The sequence below is a fragment of the Lolium rigidum genome, chromosome 6 (genome assembly GCF_022539505.1).
Source record: "Lolium rigidum isolate FL_2022 chromosome 6, APGP_CSIRO_Lrig_0.1, whole genome shotgun sequence".
Taxonomy (NCBI): domain Eukaryota; kingdom Viridiplantae; phylum Streptophyta; class Magnoliopsida; order Poales; family Poaceae; genus Lolium; species Lolium rigidum.
In genome coordinates, this window is record NC_061513.1 from 32983717 (window position 1) to 33003837 (window position 20121).

The 20121-nt window shown below is 42.6% G+C and overlaps 2 protein-coding genes across 2 annotated transcripts; both read left to right on the forward strand.

Annotated features, from left to right (window-relative positions):
- Window positions 1-1387: 1387 nt before the first annotated feature.
- Window positions 1388-16118, forward strand: LOC124666454 (poly [ADP-ribose] polymerase 1). Its single transcript, XM_047203790.1, has 20 exons — window positions 1388-1594; window positions 2277-2326; window positions 2451-2637; window positions 3545-3710; window positions 3795-4098; window positions 5700-5895; window positions 6417-6569; window positions 10409-10469; window positions 11125-11188; window positions 11301-11558; window positions 12617-12854; window positions 12942-13054; window positions 13145-13221; window positions 13311-13474; window positions 14143-14334; window positions 14462-14570; window positions 14865-14947; window positions 15037-15174; window positions 15616-15798; window positions 15891-16118. Exons 1-20 carry the CDS (start codon window positions 1451-1453, stop codon window positions 15936-15938), a joined length of 2928 nt encoding a protein of 975 aa, XP_047059746.1. The 5' UTR covers window positions 1388-1450; the 3' UTR covers window positions 15939-16118.
- A 2249-nt stretch (window positions 16119-18367) lies between these two features.
- On the forward strand, window positions 18368-19844 carry LOC124662407 (chitinase CLP-like). Its single transcript, XM_047200247.1, has 2 exons — window positions 18368-19347; window positions 19421-19844. Exons 1-2 carry the CDS (start codon window positions 18368-18370, stop codon window positions 19803-19805), a joined length of 1365 nt encoding a protein of 454 aa, XP_047056203.1. The 3' UTR covers window positions 19806-19844.
- Window positions 19845-20121: the final 277 nt, after the last annotated feature.

Genomic DNA, 20121 nt, shown 5'->3' on the forward strand with positions numbered 1-20121 from the left:
GGGAGTGAAACATATCCGCAGACAAGGTCTTGTGCTCAGAGTACGGTGGATCTGGCTGCAGAGGACAAATTTGGGAAGGCCATGGCAGGGACTACGGTTGGCTACCGATCCTCAGGCCATGTCAGTCTTAGCTTCACCAAGTTCATGGTTGGGGATGGCAGGAGAACCTTCTTTTGGACAGATCTCTGGATAAACGGGAGATCCGCAGAGAAAATTGCCCCGCTAGTGTTTGCGACGGTCCCGACTAGTAGAAAGAATAGCAGATTAGTGGCGGAGGCACTCGTGGAGAATAGATGGCTTTCAGATGTTGATCTGGAGCTATCCTTGGAAGGATACACACAGTGCATCCGGCTCTGGGAGGAAATCGAAGCTGTGCCACGTGATGATCAGGAATCGGACAAGTTCTCTTGGATTGGCTCAGCGTCCGGGGAGTATACCTCAAAGGATACCTACAGGCTCCTTTGCCAAGGCTCTATCGGCTTCAACATGCATGAGGCGATCTGGGCATCCTTTGCTCCTTTCAAATGCAAGGTTTTTGCGTGGCTCACCCTTCGGTACCGCTTATGGACCTCAGATCGGAGGCACCGCCATGGGCTACATGACCATGTCGACCCCTGCTCGCTCTGTCTACATGAGGATGACCCGGTTGACCATGTGATCATGCAGTGTTCATATGCCCGCCTAACCTGGTTCGACTGTCTCACAACCGCGGGCCTAAACATCACGGAGCCATCTACGGAGAGCAACCTGGAGCTTTGGTGGGAGGAAGCCAGGAGTTTGGTTCGGAAGAGAGACAGGAAAAGCTTCGACACCATGGTGATCCTTACAGCTTGGAGGATTTGGAAGCAGCGCAACTAGAGAGTTTTTGGCAATAGGGCGGAACAATGCAACACGCACGAGTTGCTTAAGAGAATCAGGTTGAGTTTGAGCTTTTTTTTTTGCGAATCGTATGAGTTTGAGCTCTGGAAACGTGCGAGAGTAGGAGAGAGTACTTTGATACCGCGAGAGTAGGCAGTAGGGTTTGGAGTGGAGTTTGCCAAGACATATTGTTCGCAATATGGTCTTCGATTTTTGTATATATGACTTTGCTATCTTCTATAAAATTTTAGTACGCTATTCTGGCGTACCCTCGAAAAAAAAGAATCTCTAGGGTCTTCTAGACCTTTCTTTGTGTTAGAAACGAAAGAAAAGGGAGAAGACGAGGAAGTCGTGGTAGAGCCCACCCAAGTGGTCCTCCTTGCCTTGCCCACGCGAGGGACACGCGTCGCTCGCGGAAGGCGGAGACTGCGAGTGGAGCGAGCCCTAAAATTATTTTCCCAAAGTTCGGAGCTTTTCTTTGGGTAGACCAATTTACATCGCCTCCTCCCGGAGAGCCTTCCTCCGTCCCCAAACAGCGAACACTCTTTTCCCCAACCCAGACGAGGGGAGAGGAGCGGTAGCAGCCGGCGGAATGGCGGTGCCGCCGAAGGCCTGGAAGGCGGAGTACGCCAAATCTGGGCGGTCCTCGTGCAAGTCCTGCAAATCCCCCATTGGCAAGGACGCGCTCCGCCTCGGCAAAATGGTCCAGGCCACCCAGTTCGACGGATTCATGCCCGTGCGTAACATCTCCCTCTTCCCCTCCCTGCCCTCTCCTCCACGAATCTCTCTTCATTCGATCGATGAATCTAACTTCGAGATTAGAGGGGTCAGATAGGGTTTTGGGGCGGTTTTGCGGTTTTTTGTTTTGTTTTTTTTTGTCTTGGGGCCGAGGTGTTGGGGTTGGGAGTGGGGGTGGTTTTAGAGTTGAACGCTCTTCCGGATTGGTCGAATCAGTATGTAATGATTGGATCTGATGGGTTCGGTTTTCATCTTGATTTCTGAACTTGTCATGACAGTGATTTGGCGAGTATAATCAGACCAACCCCTTTATAACGGATGCGGGACTCATATTGATCAGACTAACTCCGTTGTTGCGGGGCTTGTGCTGCATTTTCTAATCCTTATTGTATGTTCTCCAATCCATTATTATTCTGACCGATTTGCTGCATTTACAATTATGTTTTCCCTGCTGTTTAGGGTTATGGAATTATGTGTGCATTATCTATGGCTTGGTGTTGTTCAAACACTTTTTTTTTTCCTGAAATATGAAGTCTAAAGATGTTTCCTTTGGTGACTGGTGTTTTTTTTTCTAGAGACTGGAAAAAATACGATGCTTCTGTCACTTACCTTGCCAAAGCATTTTATCTTGTCAATTTTCACTTTCTAATTTAATAGTTCCTTGTTTTCTCTCTTTTCAGATGTGGAACCATGCCAGCTGCATCCTCAAGAAGAAAACCCAGATCAAATCGTATGAAACTTTGTCTCATACTCATTAAGTTGGATTTCAGGCTTCAATCTGTTAATTTATCTGACTTTCTTGTATGTGAGAATAAACCATTGAAAATTTAACCGTAGTCTTAACTTCTGATCAGTGTTGATGATGTTGAGGGAATAGATGCGCTTAGGTGGGATGACCAAGAGAAGATAAGAAATTATGTTGAAAGTTCCTCAAGTACTGCAACATCCACACCTGCTATTTCAGATAAATGTACTATTGAGGTTGCCCAGTCTGCTCGTGCTTCGTGTAGACGGTGCAGTGAAAAGATTACAAAAGGCACCGTACGTATCAGTTGATCAATTATTTTTCTGCATTTCTGTTAGTTGTGAAACTTAGTTGCGATTATTAAATTAAATACTTCTTAGTAGTATCCCGTGAATCCAGAAGTGTATGCTTACTGCTACATGATCTTGTGTATAAAATGTATGGTCCTGAACAGAATCCTCCTTACCGTTAACAACTTTAGTAGATTGTTCTCAATTCTCACTTCGTACTGGCTGTCCATAGAAACATGAGTTTCACATTCTTGAATTGACCTTAATGCAACTGTATACAACTCTAACCTATCTATACTTCTAGTTGTAATTTTAATCACCTGTTGGGGAAATGTCGTACTCTTCCAAACTTGTACCTACTCATGATTTTTAAACTCAGAAGTGAGAACCGTGCCATATGTGGTTAAATCACATGAACATGACACATTCTTTTTTGTACCCTATTTATGACTAAGCCAGAATGGTTGCAGATAATGTTCAAGCTTTTATTATTCTCCTGTGTTGGAATCTGGAATAACTATCCTCTAAAGGCACCAATTTGCTATCTTGTCATATAAGAAGTCTCTGCCACTAGCTTGCTACGGTCACCTGCAGAAAGAAGTGTTATTCCAAATAAAATGTGAAAACTAGGAATTTGTCACACAAGTGATTATGTTAATTTCCATTCTTTTTCCTATACAGAATTCATAATTGTGTGCTCAATGAACGATACCCATTCTTTTGATTTCTAGAGTCCAGACCAAAACATTCTATGGTCTAGAAGTTCATGTTTGATTTGTATTATTTCTTAGCCCACAAAGTATATTCTGAAGAGATACTAATATTTAATACCAGTGGTAAAGTATGCTGTGAAATTATGTTCTTTCTACTGATTTGTAAATTGCATCCGTAATGGTTTGCCATGTTTGATTAGGTTCGTGTTTCATCTAAACTTGAGGGTCAAGGTTGGTACCATATCAGTTGTTTCTTGGAAATGTCCCCAACTGCAACAGTTGAGAAATTCCCAGGCTGGGAGACCTTGTCGCAGGAGGATACAGGAGCTATTCTTGATATTATTAAGAAAGGAACCGCCAGCGAAGGTAACGAAGCATGTAGATCAGTCTTTTTTTCTTTTTGTACATAACTTAGTAATCTGACTTTGTTTATTTGTAATGGTTGTCAAGAACAAACAACTTCGAAGGGCTCCAAGCGCAAGAATGGTGACAATGACATGCAGGACCACAAAGCTCCCAAGTTAGACGGAAGTGTATCTGAAGCTGCAAGACCAAACAAAGGAAAACTTGTAGTACCATGTGATTCTAATGCTAGTTCTGCTGATCTGAACCAAAAGCTTAAAGTTCAAAGTGACACACTTTGGAAGTTAAAAGATGAACTGAAGAAGCATGTTTCAACTGCTGAGCTGAGGGATATGCTTGAAGTTAATGAGCAAGATCCATCTGGACCAGAGCGGGACCTATTGGAACGTTGGTAATGTTGTTTTCTATTTTTCTTCTAAATGTACTCATCTTACTGAAGATTACATTACTTCGTGACATGCTAAACTCGGTAAAGGTTTGGAGATCAGGGATAGGGCACTCGCCCTCATCTAAACCCTGGTGTGATTAGAGAGGCTCTGAGACTTTACTATGTATCTTTTAACTAATTCGTTTCTTAAGCATAAATGGTGTCCCTTTACAGGGAAGACTTGACTTGTTGGTTAATACAAACCCTGACTTAAAGGAAACTATCTCTAATTAAAAGAAAAGTAATCTAGCCTCTTTCTCTATTTTTCTAGCTGTTTGTATCTCCATTGTTAACTTCCTAAATACGATCCTCATATGTTTATTTCATTGGATGCGATTAGGATCTGCTGTGATACGCTTGCACGGAAACAGTAACTCTGCCCATAGAGTGCTGTCTATGGCCATAACAGTTGCATTGAAATAATACTTGACACTAAGCAAATATTACTGCAACAGTTTGACATAAATTACATAATAGGCAAATAAAGGAAGTGGAGACACTATAATGGTGGTTTCTTAAGTTGTACAAGCGGATCCTTTCTAATGATGAATTTTGGGTTCGATTTCTGTATATCCCATATACCTATGCTGACCTGCTGGTACCCTTGCGTGGCTCTTTCGGAATAGGAAACAAAAAATACTTTCGGAAATTAACAGAAAACAAGATGGTCTCTAGCTCCTAGTTTTTTTTTTTGGATTTTATGTATAGCTCTGAATGTTCATGGCTGTCTTTAATGTTTAATTATTATGGCTATCTTAATGCTCTACAGAACAGACCCTCTCTTTGGTTTCCCTGCCTTGAATAATTAATACTACTTATGATTTTTGGTTTTTTCTCACATTTGTAGTGATTAAGGCTCATGAAAATCAGAGAAAATTCAGACACTAGTAGTTGACTAGCTGTAGGTGAAATATTGTTTTTTGTGTCTTCTTTTAATAGAACCTAGATAAGGGCAGCCATTACTTGTCTAAGGCTAAGTGTGCAATCTATCGAACCATTTTTAGAACACTATAAATCACATAGTACATGTATACATGTTCTAGAGCTTTGTGACATCCAGCAGTTGGCTCTCCAAATGGGATCTCTACAATGATCGCAAACCCTAAGATAGAGTATGACAAGAAAATTGTCAATTCTCGTAAGATTTTCTTAGTCTTGCTCCAAAGGCCCAATAGTACATGCAGTGGCCATTTTGAGGAGATTGCACGTTCTAGAAAGCAATTCTAATTGATCAATAAATATATGCCAATACATATGAACTTCATTTACTGCGGAAGCCACTTTGAGTTTTCTTGCGGGCAGCTTTAGTGGAGCTGAAGCTCTGTAACAAGGCCCAATGTCTTGCTGAAGTAGACTCTGTTCCATATTAATTGACGCTGATTTAGTGCAACTTTGACGCTGATTTAGTACAACTTTGTATTAAATCAGTGTCAATTAATATGGAACGGAGGTAGTACTGTTGATTACACAGACCTGCTTGTGGTGCTGCTCTTTTTTGTCATATCACGCAGTATTCCGCTGCTTCACTCTTTATCACTTCTTATAGCTCTTTTGTTCTCTTGCAGTGCTGATGGGATGCTGTTTGGAGCGCTGGGCCCTTGCCCAGTCTGTACTAGCTGCCTCTACTATTACGGTGGTCACTATCAGTGCAATGGCTATGTTTCAGAGTGGTCCAAATGTACCTACACAACAACACAACCTGTCCGCATTAAGAAGAAATGGAAAATCCCTGATGAAATAAAGAATGTTTATCTTACAAAGGTAGGAGTCTTGGAGCTTCTCAAGCTATTTTTTTTTTTACTTCTCTAAGTAGAGACCAGCGTCTTAGAGCTAATGTAGAATTTGAACCCCTTGCAACTTCTCTGACGTTTTTCTTTTCTTTCGCTCCTTGTGTACATATTCATGTAAACATTTGTGTCTTTTTGTTTATTAATAGAAACCATACCATAGGGGATTACTATTTCCAGGTAAATAGAAATGTGGGATTTGCCTAAGTACTCACAAATTTAGGTAAACATCAAATGCTCCCAATTGGTAGATCGATGGCTAGAACCTGTAAGTGACCCCAATGATTTGGACCCTCTCAGCCCCAAGCTCCCAAGGCCCCAAACTAGCTTCTGCCCGGGCTATCTAATTCCCAAGCCCGACTTCTGTTTCCTTGAAGAAAACAAAACTGAAAGGGCTGTGATCAAAGTATCAATAAGCACAACTTACTAAGAAAAAATAACTTTTTTCTTTTTTCTTTCTGCAGTTGAAGGTTAACAAATGTGTCTATCTTGCAGTGGTTCAAATCTCAAAAGGTTAAGAAACCAGATAGAGTTCTTCCCCAAATGACGCCTCAGAAGTCTGTAGGCCAATCAACTCAGCAGTTTCCCATTGGTGAAGCATTGGATAAGTTGAGAATCTCTGTAGTAGGACAATCTAAAGACGTTGCTGTAAGTAATCTTCACCACTTATGTTCTTAGGTTATTTTCTGTTTTGCTTGCCTCTTTTCATCTTTTGGTTACTTCTACATAAAATGCCTAAGTTTCAATTAAGTGCAAACTTAATTGTGCGAATCGGATCTAGAACAAGCCAGGTATCCCTCTTCCCCAAGAATCCATACTGGCAAGCTGTCTTGTGTTGTATGCGGTCTTGTTGAAGTGGATCAGAAAGAGTACCCATTACTCAAATAATCTCTAGTATTTTGTGGCTGAGCTTTTCTGATTATTTTTCAGATATTAGTTTGCCTGAATGCATTAATTTCTTAAAAGCCCTAGATAGCTGTGTATCAATTGTTTCTGTGTTTTTCAACAGTTTCTACAGTTCACAACATAGACATATTCATTGGAATATGCAGGGCTAGCTTGTTAGACTATCTCCAATCTTGCATCCATTCAAAGCAAGAAGGCAAGGCTTTTTCCTCCAATGTACAACACTAATGGCTTGGATCCACCTTAGAATAAGAGTAGGAAAAAAAAGCCCGTGCGTTGCGACAGATTAAATTTTATTGAGTACTTTATAGACCATGAGAACATTATTACCACATCTATCCCATGAAATTTGTCATAAGTTTATCTAATTTTTTATGTATCCTAGACACAAAGTTGAGACAATTTTTATGGTGCGAAGGGGGTATTTAAAATAAAAGAAACTATATTCTACGAAGATGCAAACTTACAATAGCTGGCCATTAGCGAATTTCTATGTCATTTGGAGAACTCTAAATTAGTGCATCTTGATGGAATCATGTAATTTTTAAAGAATAAAACACATTTATGTGGTGGCAGTAATAAAAAGTGCATAAGAAATTCTGTATCTGCAAAAAAAAATATGTGAGACATGCCTCACAAAAAATGATTTTGTAAGGAGATTTATTTGATGTTGTGTTTCTTGAAACAAAAACTATTAGAGGTCGTTTGTTATCCATCATTTGGGCCTGGAATCCTGGAATTCATTTTGGAATTCCATAGGTGGGCTGTTTGGTTGCCACAGAATTGTGCTGTCATTTCATTTAGGAATTCCAGCAAAATGACTCTATGTGTAAACATGATTCCAAGCTGAAACCTGTCATTTGCAATTCTCTATGGAAGCCTCTACACATTCAATATTGAATTCTGCTGTCATTTGCAATTCCTGTGGCAACCAAACAAGTGTATATTTCTGAAATTACAATGTAAATGAAATGAATACATGTAGTCATTTTAAAATGCTACAAACGAAATGAAAGCCTGGCTTCCAAACGACCTCTTAGTATTAGAATTATACATAAAAAAATATCATGAAGTAGAACAAGTTTCTTTAAGGCAATTACACAATCTCATCTGAATTCTCAGTACTTGCCGTTGATGTCAACATCGCCGCTGCAACGCCTAAGAGCATCTCCACCGGAGAGCCCCAAATCATAGCTGACAGCGATTTGGGGTCCTAGTGAGTGAAAGTGGTCACACCGGCGATCCCTATACGAAATCTAAATCATCATGAGCCCAATAAAAGCGTTGGCGAGCCCCAACCGAACCATCTGCCAAGGGAGAAGCACCAAAAGTCCACGTAGGAAGATTCCAGCCGGCCCACACGTCAGCTTCTCCCCCCCCCCCTCCCACACACACACACACACCTACCCCTCTCTCTCCTTTTTAATTTCCCACCTAGCATCCAAACACTATCTCTCCTCTGACATATGCTGTCGGCACATGCATGTGTGCTGCCGGCTAATATTTAGGAGTCACCGGTGGAGATGGTCTAATCAGACACCGTCCGAAGTTTCGGGTAGCCAAATCTATCCCCATTAGTTTCTAGCCGATCAGTTGAACATAGGAAATATTCATAGTTTCTTTTCTGATCCTTTGATCAAACCTGCGTGAACTCCAGGCCATCATCTGTCATTTTGACATTCCATGCGTCCCGGCCGCCTTGTTCTTTTCTTCGTCCTGCGTGCAGATGTTTTGTAGCTTCCACATAAAGTATCAATCAAACCTGACCAACAACAGTTCTTCTTTTCTATCGGTAAGGAACATGATTTCTTGTTGCATTAGTTAGGCAGAGAAGTAGAGAGTTAAAATTGCTATTTACGTGGGCTCGCAACCTGCAGACTTCGTCCACGCTTTGTTCGCTTAAACAGACCGACAGCCGCAAAGTCTCCTTCGAGCATAACGCGAGTCGTGTGAACAGCGGCCATTGGCATGCATCCTTGCCGCACGACCACTATTCTCAGCCAGCTCCTAGCCAAACGGCGGAAGACTGCGGAGCGGTGGCACATGCATCCTAGACTGTTCCTATGTGCGTCGTGACGGGATCGAGAAAGTCCGGGATGGGCAGAGACGACCGACTTGATCGCGGCTGCGCTTGGTGAGAGGCAGAGAAGATAAGAACGGTGCCCACGCACGGCTGAAAGCGTCCTAGCTCAATTACTCAATTCCTTCAACAGGGATGTGCTGCTCCAGGTGCAGACGCCTAACGGAGGCGCGATGCAGCAGCCAACGGACGGCACGGGGGCCATCAGTCCCGACGTGGAAGCGGCTCCGGCACGCAGGTGGCTCTATGCTGAACCATTAATTGATCACTGTTTCCCTTCCTTTCGTCGTGCCGGCGAGGTTGACCCGAAGGGACGCTGGCCGGCGCCGCCACCGCCTGTTTGTTGACAACACCGGGGAAGACCTAATTTATCGATCTTCTCCAGAATAAGAATATATTCTCCCGGTTGGCTGGGCCAGGTATATATAGAAACCACTAGCAAGGCTTGTCGTGTCCGGATCAAACTCTCAACCTGGCTAGCTAGGCAGTTTGTAGTTTGGATAGGACTGTACGTGCCAATGTGGACTGCCCCGATCGACAGACAGATTGATGAAACCAACCAAGGCGACTATACAGACGGACGAAAGTGCAATTTGACAGACCAAACCACGGAAACATTAGCTCCTTTATTAGTAGCTAAAGAAAAGGAATTAAGTGATGCCTTCTGTTTTCTTCCCTGGCTTTCTGTCTCTCCACCTCCCAAACTCAACCGGCAATCATCCAAATCCACCACAAATGATGCCAGCTCTCACCTCTCGGTAATGAAAGTGAAATCCTCATGCTGGCCACCTTAGAATAAGAAAAGGAATTAAGTGATGCCTTCTTTTTTCTTCCCTGGCTTTCGGTGTCTCCACCTCCCAAACTCAACTGGCAATCATCCAAATCCACCACAAATCCACCACAAATGATGCTGGCCGATGGCCATACATGCCATTTCCCCATCCAGTTAGGCCTCTTATGGCTCTAATGTTTATAAAAACTTGTATCTGCCATTGTCACCAACAATGGTGAGAGAAGAGCAGCGTGGATGGGAAAGGAGCAGCGCATGCAGCGTGTAGTATCTTACCTTAAAATTAATTGTTTGGAATCAAACCAATACGTTGGTGACTTCAAGCACCACTTCTTGAACTGCTTTCTGCAGTGTATTGGAGCAGCTTGATATTCCCTTTGAGTCACTATTCTGCAATACTGCGGTTGGTCAGGAGTAAAAGGAGTGGGGTGTTGAATCTTCTTTTTCTTGTAAAATTTATTTCCTGTCAGATGGGTTGAATTTCCTCATGTGCTCTGGCACTTTTATTTTGGACCAGATTGCTACCGGAGGTTCAGATCCGCATGTGATATCCTGTTTTTCTGTTTTATTTCTCTGCGACTCTGCGTACATTTTATAATATGTAGTTAGGTAATTAGTGCTTGACTGCTTGTTTCAAATGTTGAGAATCCATGCAACTTTTCCCCTCCTTTTGTAAGTTTTATATTCATTTGACCAACTTAACTCTTGTAGGATGAGTGGAAAGAAAAGCTTAAACTTGCCGGTGCCATCTTCAATGCGAGGGTTACCAAAGGTTTTTCTTTTGTACTCTAGAACTGTTTTATTTTGTGCACGCGTATTTGAACTTCTTGTACAATTTTTGTATAGCATTGGAGCCTAGATGACCTTTGTGTACATATATCAGTAACTGAGGTAATTGTTTTATGGAGTAGCAGTAAAGGGAAGATGGTATCTTAGTTTTTCTTGTTATGGAAGTATGATGCTGCCCTGTCTGCTGTACCACCCTTAGGATCTAACGTCGGTTCTTGCCTCAAGATTTGCAATTTTCTTCATCTTCACTGTTGCACACCCTCATTTCACACCTTAATAAAGATAATTCTACATTAAGTCTTTGTTTTGGCACTTTAACTAGCACTTAATCATTAGTTCATTTTCAGTGCCTAGCATGAATAGAGATGGATATTATAAACTAAATATTTAGTTCGTCACGGAGTAGAATGCTGCATTGCGAAATAAAATATGCAAACCTCAGAGCACAAAGTCAGGGCCTGGGTCCAACTACCGCTTAATTCCCAGTCCATTTCAGTACCTAGCATGCATAGTACAAGCTAAGTATGGATTGGTTCATCACAGAGAGTACAATGATGTATCTTGTGTAGACATAAAACAACTTGCGAACCTTAAAGCACGATGTTATTGCAATATGCTTATTTTCACCTGCATTGCAGATATTAATTGTCTAGTTTCTTGTGGTGGGCTTGATAATGAGAATCCTGAAGTCAGGAAAGCAAGGTATCATATTTTCCACTTTCTACTGCTTTCGAGTATAATTTGAATTAATTATTTTTGCTATGTATTATTGATGTTGAATTATCACTTTATATACATATGAATTTGTTTGCAGGAGGCTGAAGATACCAATCGTAAGAGGAGATTACCTTGGAGAATGCATTAGGAAAAATAGAGTGCTTCCATTTGATTTATATAAAGTAGAGACTACCTTGGAATCATCAAAAGGTAGCACAGTTACTGTTAAAGTTAAGGGCCGAAGTGCTGTTCATGAGGCCTCCGGTTTGCAAGATACGGGCCATATTCTGGAAGATGCTAAAAGCATATACAATACAACCCTAAACATGTCTGACATGACTCAAGGAGTTAACAGGCAAGGATTTTGCTCACTATCTTTTGTGAAATTCGTGACGTACATTGTGAGTTAATGGCGAATAGTGTCTACTAGTTATATGTTACGGCACATTTCATTTTTTTTGATAAAGGGAATATATTATTATCGTGAAGATACGGCACATTTCATTAACAGTTTTAGTAAGTCATGTAGGTCATTTTTACTTATCGTTTACCCCCTATGAGCCCATTCCAAATATCTTCCTTTGACTGTATTATACTTTCCCTTCAAATTCTGGATTTCTACCTGAACTTTATTTGTTAGGAGAAAATATATGGTACAGTGAAGCAATGATCTAATTTGCTGGTATCTAGGCTAATTTAGATGCCATTAATGTAGAAAGGGCAAACATTTTGGTTACTATTCACATTCTTTTTAGTTTCTCAGACTCGATTTGGGTTTATCTAAAATTTAGAAGGATGGTTTAATACTCTACTCCCTACACTATCTCTTCGTCCATTGAGAGTTAATCCTAGAGGGGGCAATTTAGTAGGACGGACTAACTGAGCCTGACAAGCTCAAAATCAGACTGGAGGCGCATCCAAGTCAAAGATGCAATATGTATGCGCACATCAGCGAGAGCTCGTACATAACTACATCGTACATAGTTATGGCATGTTTTGACATCCATTGGATCAAGCTGGCACCAGATGGTATAGAGTTGATGGCAGAAAGTATCCACTGAGGCATCATGTTGCTGGAGCATTAGGTGCTGCGACATGGAGCAGCTAATCTCAGTTTATTAATAATTAAAATAGAAAAAGGATACTTTCCTGCCGGACCTGACATTGCGTGCAGAAAATCCCTACAAATTAACTAGACTAAATATATGAGTGTAATACTAGCAATTTCCAGAATAAAACAAATGCGTGAATTTTACCTTGTTTTGTTTTCTTTCCTGTCGGAGATTGATTGTCAGGAACAGAAGCACTATTGCAGTGGGGAAATAACTAGAACACTAATTCTTCTATTGCTTAGTTACATAGTTTATTGCTCACCCTACTCCATCTCTTACAGTTTTTGTTTTGTTTGCGAAGCTACTATATACTTCAGGTAATCGAAGAGGATGATGGAAGTGAATGCTATGTATTTAGAAAGTGGGGACGAGTTGGCAGCGAAAAAATTGGTGGAACAAAACTGGAGGAGATGTCAAAAACTGACGCAATACAACAATTTAAAAGATTATTTCTTGAAAAGACTGGAAACCCCTGGGAAGCATGGATACAAAAAACAAATTTCCAAAAGCAGCCTGGGAGATTTTATCCGCTTGATATTGTAAGTTTTTGGAAAAATGTTTATTCACATAGTTTTATTCCTCCATTTTGTTTATTCTACTGGATGTTCGAATATACATTGTTGTAGGATTATGGTGTTAGGCAAGCACCAAAACGAAAAGACATCAGCAAAGCAAAAAGTTCACTTGCTCCTCAGTTGCTGGAACTCATGATGATGCTTTTCAATGTTGAAACATATAGGTAATGCCTTGCTTTTCTTATTCAAGGAATTGCTTCCATGCATGCCTTTTTTTTTAAAAAATCAAGTCTTTACTCACTATTTTGTTCCAGGGCTGCTATGATGGAATTTGAAATCAATATGTCAGAAATGCCCCTTGGGAAACTAAGCAAGGACAATATACAGAAAGGTGTGCTATTTTGATCCTTGTGGAGCTCTTTATTTGTGTTATGTACAAACAAATTATGACTTGAAGATTCTTACCTGCATTTTGTGCAGGATTTGAAGCCTTAACTGAGATACAGAATCTATTGGATAACACTGGCAACCAAGAACTGGCTCTTAGAGAGAGCTTGGTTATTGCTGCAAGCAATCGTTTTTTCACTCTTATTCCTTCTGTTCATCCACATATTATACGTGATAAGGATGACTTGACGATGAAAGTATGTGCCTATTGCCTTGCATTTTATTCTGTCAGTTTGCAAAAGTATCCTATGCATAGTTGCACTTTCTAAGTTGTGCCGACTTATTCATGTGGTTGATGTATTATTGGTTTGTGTTTGCAAAAAAAGAAGTCCTATGGTAGCAATGCAACGAGGAGTTGATTGCTGAACAGTCAGACTTGTTCCTTGATGGCTTGTTCAGTTTGGTGGGGATTGAAAGGGTTGCAAGTCAAAATCCCCCCAAATCCACTCCGATCCTCTTCGACCCACCTGAAGAGGGGATTAACCAAACAAGCCCTAAAAAATAGATGAAGTAAAACAAACAAAATATGGTGCTGACAGACCCAGAAATAAAGCATAACTCTTTTAGGTGAAAAACTGAAAACAAAACTGATGCTCATATGGTGCTGCTACTCGTGGTGCAAATTCTCAACATTTCTCACGGTTTGCTTGATCTCTGGCCCACACTTGCAAGGAAATTATAACATGCTATAGTACAATTTAGAATCTTTTTTCCTTTTACACATTTCTTCTTTGGCCTTAAATTTTTCGTTGGATTTTACCAATTTTATCTGTGATCTTGGTTCATGAGGTTCTTCTGATGTCCACTTTTTCTTGATTATAATTTTAGTTATGTTATACCTAGCTGATTTGTAGGTTTTGTACAGGTGAAAATGCTTGAAGCTCTGCAAGATATTGAAATTGCTTCTAGACTTGTAGGCTTCGATGGTGACAATGATGAATCTCTTGATGAGAAGTACAAGAAACTTCACTGTGACATTACCCCGCTAGCTCATGACAGTGAAGATTACAAGCTAGTCAAGAAATATCTCCTCAACACGCATGCTCCCACTCACAAGGTACGATGCAAATTCTTATTCATAGAAAATAATTTGTTTATGTGTAGATTGAAGTATACAGATGACTTACTTTGTGTCTTGGCTTTCATATACATGCTGACCCATGTTTTGTTTTGCTAATTTGAAGGATTGGTCATTAGAATTAGAGGAAGTTTATGTGCTCGATCGGGATGGAGAATCCAACAAGTACTCGAAATATAGAAACAATCTCCATAACAAGATGCTATTGTGGCATGGTAAGCAATTGTTTTGAATTCCGCAATCATATTAGTTATAACAGTATGTCAAAAGGTATCTTTCAAAAGTTAGAAGGTTCTGTCCCTGCTGCTTTTCTGCTCATAAGTGAACTGGAAAAGTTGGGATTCTTGTTAGTGTGCAGTGTAGCATGGTTGTGCCTTATTTTATTTTATTTTGAGCAGTTCACTTATCTGACTGCATTGTCTCAGGTGTTCAATTTGTTAGCTTGCCTTCTCAGAATTCCTTTTTTTTTTCTCCTCTACCATTTCATGACTTTAAAACTCAATTTGTAGGTTCAAGGTTGACAAATTTTATTGGAATTCTTAGCCAAGGACTAAGAATAGCACCTCCTGAAGCTCCTGTGACAGGCTATATGGTTTGCTCTTTAATCATTTTATACATGCTCTAACTCAGCTAAATTATTTGTTGAATATTTTAAGGTGATGTTTCTTTCACATGTGACAGTTCGGCAAAGGACTCTACTTTGCAGATTTAGTAAGCAAGAGTGCACAGTATTGCTATGTGGATAAAAACAATCCAACTGGTTTGATGCTTCTTTCCGAGGTTGCTCTAGGAGACATGCATGAACTAAAAAAAGCCACGGTGAGATATAAAATATCTTGGTATTGAAAGGGCAAATCTAATTGCCAATGTTAATTTTTATCCTTGCATTTTATGCACCAGAAGAAACCTGTGTGATTTGGTTGCCCTGTCAGCTATTTTTCTAGAACTTGTTAATCAAGCTTTCTATTTTATTTCTCATTGCGGTGCTATATTTCAGTGCTTGTCAACAATTTTAGCAAAAGGTCCAATGAGATAGCAGTTAGGTCTCCATTGTTCCACTATTGTCCACAGCGCTCAATGTAAAAGATTTCCTAATCTTGTGCCTTCCGTGAAGTGGTAGTCATGTTTTTACACTTTTAGATGTTCACATCTTCACGAGCATGTATCCAAATGTGTTCTTCCAGTACTCAACTTTAGTGTTGCCATTAGTTTTTCATTTCTCATGTTTATCCTGGCTTAGCACCCATACTTATCCTGCAGCCGATGGACAAACCTCCAAGAGGGAAGCATTCAACCAAGGGCTTAGGAAAAACTGTGCCGCAGGAGTCGGAATTTGTGAAATGGAGGGATGATGTGGTAGTGCCTTGCGGTAAGCCAGTTCCATCATCTATCAGGGCATCTGAGCTTCTGTACAACGAGTATATAGTCTACAATACATCCCAGGTTCGGACACATTATTGGACATACTTACTGTTTCGCTATTGCAGCTACTGAAAATTGCTTCTGATCTTGCAATGAAACCTTCTCTTTGGCAGGTAAAGATGCAGTTCTTGTTGAAGGTCAGATTCCATCACAAGAGGTGACTGGAATACTAGGGAGAATTTAGTTAGATTCCGACTAAGATAGGTTATGTTGCGACCACATCTGATCCATTTTGGGAAATATAGCATGGGCATCAGTGTGAGTGGCGCAAGTAATCCCCCGCATTATCTCATGTGATGATGATTGCTAAATCGTTTGAAACTACTTTGTCTGTTGTTGTCTTTGACATGTCAATTGTACTGCATTACACTTGCACGTGTAGCGAATTTGAAGTACCAGCGTGTGCTTTGCCGGAAAACTCCTAGTTGAACCGCCGGGCATATGAGCCGTGCGCATCCAAGGCCGAGAGTGACTCAGGATTCGTGCAGTTTCATGGACCACAAAACGGTTTAATCAACTAATGCATGTATAGAGCGAGTATAATCGCAATAAATGCTCCTATGTTCTGACCATGGAAGGAAGTGGTGCAGGTCGCGTGGAGTAGTAGAATCGCAATAAATGCTCCTATGTTCTAGTTTAGGAAGCACTAATCAAATTCAGTAACAGTTTCCACTGCCAGCTATGTAATATTATTCTGCAATCATTAGTAAACACCTGACCAAGTTCGCGAGCTGGTGTAATATTCTAATTTAGGTTGTTTCAATCTTTAAAATCTATTTTTTGCTGCCTGTTTGTTTGAACTACGGAACATGTAAAAAGGCCATTAACCGGCTGTTGTAGCTTTTATCAAGTTGAGTTCACTCCACGGCTTGTGGTCCGGACTGCTCCAGCGTCAGGCGCCTGCTTTTCCCCATCCTTCCTCGTACGACCCCACACGACCTAGGCGTACATCATGCGTATTCTGTGAGTAACTGGAATAAACAAAGTCTTCACGGTCCAGTCCCTGCCCGGATCAGGATGATGCATGTGCGGCTGGATATCCCAGCTCACATGCCGGGCGGTTCATTCTATTCACTCTCGTGCTTTGCCCTCCAAAGTAAATGCAAAACTGAGGTAGGTATCTTCCTCGACCAGGGAGCATGCGTAGAAGAAGTTTCTCTTCCACTGTGCTCCCTTCTAGGGAAGAATTCTGCAGAAAAAGCTCTCCTGGATGAAAGTCGCAAGTATGGCTTTGACCCTACAAAAGAGATGCACAAAAAACCTTGACCCTTAACAAAAGAAAACAGATTCTTGAACCTCTAATCCTCGTATCTCCCATCTCCTTTGCCGCTTGGTAGACTGGCATGTATTATCCCCAATTTCATCTAAAAAAAGGTATTATCCCCCATTTGCTCTGTTTGGTGCTGTTGGACGGAGCTATCCCCCATTTGCTCTGTTTGGTGCTGTTGGACGGAGCCGCGGTGTTGGCGGTTCCCATCTCACCACCTGCTGAGGTGTACTGAAAGAATATCTAGATATGTAGCCAGAGTTGAGGTAATTACATAGAATTACAATCTCAAGGACACTTGTTACACACTTGCACATCAATAATTTTGTGTCCTCATTGGGAGCTCGGCGGTATTGGGCACCAAAAAACCGGATCAAACAAGTGCACACACTTGATTGTGGTATCTTTGCCAATGCACTTTTGCAAACAAGCCCACACACTTGATCAGGTATCTTGCGAAGATACTCATCAGTGTAATCATCCGGAATAATGTATGCGAACATGTTGCATGCAAGTATGCAACATCCCGGAATGTTGTGTTCTAGTATGCTCATTGCGCTGGATTACACCGATGATTACAATTTGACTTACTACTGACATTTTACTACCAGTGGTATGCAAGAACATAAGGCATATTAAGTATGTTAGTATGCAATGTATTGTCAGCGGTATGCAACAACACTGACATCCATCTGTAACGGGTATTAAGTAGTCGCTTGTCGGAAATGACGACCGTCAGAGAAGGCTTGCTCAATGGGCCACAAGAAGGTTTATGTTGACGCGAAAGAAGGACCTATTAGTCCTGACACCGCAAACGGATTTCTTAGAGTCCGTCAAAGACAGCCCTCAGCGACAATGATTTTCGTGCTAGTGCCACTCCATTATTTTCTTGGCATTGAAGTCAAGAAGGTGCATGATCGTATCATTCTATCTCGGAGAAATATGCCAATGACTTGCTTAGCCGTGTGAATATTTAGATATGCAAAACTGTTGATACTCCTTCGATAGTGTCCGACATGCAAAACTGGTGAAGCCTTGGGTAGTGAAGACCCTACCGCATTTTGCCATAATATCACGATATCAGCACATAGTATCACAATACGAAGAGCGAGCCAAGGTTTAGAAATCTTGACTTTCTGCATTGTCATCTCTTCGGTATCAGTAAACAACTGCCACTTCGACTCTACAAAATGGATGATCTGCGAGTGCCAATCCACGCCGCGCAAATCCAAAAGTAGTATAAATACATTGATCACCTGAGCCATTTCTGTAACCATCCAAAGTTCCAAACCATCTTAATTTCCAAATCCCAAGCAATTAGAGATGTCTGCTCAAGCCAAGCCTAGCCACAACCCTCATACGAACTATGTGTTCCACCGTGCCATCCTCTCGTCACTCGTCTTGCTGCTGTCATGCTCATGCACGGCGGCGAACAGTGACCGGCAACCACCAATGATCTCAAAGATCGCAAAGGACCCCGTCACCTCCCTCTACACCATCTCCATCAAGGCCGATCAGTCGCCGCTCGTCGTCGACCTCGCCGGCTCGCTCGTTTGGTCGACGTGTCCGCCGTCAGCAGCGGCGCACAGCACCGTTCAGTGCGACTCCGCCACCTGCGCCATGGCCAAAGAGCAGTCCCCGCCTCGCTGCCGGTGCGTGGGCGGCGGCCGGTTCTGGGAAAACCGGCAGCCGGGGTCGACGGAGTGCGCGTGCACCGTCCACCCGATCAACCCGGTCACTGGCGAGTGCTCCACCGGCGACCTCACGAGCCTCGCCATGTCGGCCAACACCACCAACGGGACCATGGAGCTGCGTCCGGAGGAGTCCTTTGCGGTCCTCGGAGCGTGCGCACCGAGCCGCCTGCTGACGTCGCTCCCCGTGGGCGCCACCGGCGTCGCGGGGCTCTCCCGCGGGCCGCTGTCGCTACCGTCGCAGCTCGCCGCGCAGCGCTGTTTCGGTAACAAGTTCGCGCTGTGCCTCCCCGACTTCGCGACCTTCGGCGACACGCCGGTGTACCTGTCGGTGCCGGACCCTCGGATCTACATGGACTACACGACAGCCATTCCATACACCCCGCTCGTCACCAACCCGGCGAACACCGGCGGGCACTACATCCCTGTGAAGGGCATCTCCGTGTCGTGGCACGCGGCAGACGCTGCGGCGGCCCTGCCCCGCGGCGCGCTCGACATCAACGTCCACACCGGCCGCGGCGGCGTCGTGCTCAGCACCGCCACGCCGTACACGATCATGCGGCCCGACGTGTTCCGCGCCTTTGCCATAGCCTTCGACGACGCCATAATGAGGTACATATGTATGCTTTCGCCATGAACCATGCCACGACATCACCTGCGAAACTAAGCTCGATCGGCCGTGCAGAGGGAAGATTCCGATGACCCCCATGCGGAGGGAGCAGGCAACGGAGCCGTTCGAGCTGTGCTACTACGGCGCGTTCCCGATGCTGAAGCGGAGCGGCTTCGACATGCCGTACATCAAGCTTGAGCTGGGCAACGGCGCCACGCGGAACTGGACTCTGTTCAACAGCAACTACATGGTGCAGGTTGAAGGGGCAATGTGTGTCGGGATACTGCCGATGGGGCCACGCGGCATGCCGGTGGCCGGCGAGCCGGCGGTGGTGATCGGCGGGAAGCAGCTGGAGGACAACCTGCTGGTGTTCGACCTGGAGAAGCAGCGGCTCGGGTTCAGCATGCTGCTCCCCTACCAGTTGTCCAGTTGCAGAAGCAGCAATTTCTTCAGAAACTGAACATCGTTGCACTTGACGGCCGCCGGCTCCATGGCATTAATAAACCGAGAGCTAGTTCGTTGTTCACAAGTAATTTCACTATGACTGTGCAGTTGTAATAAACCTACTCCGTACTTTTTTTGTATTTCCAAGTTATCTCTGCTCGTTCTAAGCCATGCTATTAACCACTGACATTTTAATATACTAGTTCGGTTTTGCTATGTCTCAGTCAACTGAGATTTTCTTAAGTCTAAGTCACTTACAAAAAAGTGCTTTGGGTTGCACTTTTCTGTTAAAAAAGTGCAATTGCATTTTTCTACCAGAAATGTGCAACTGG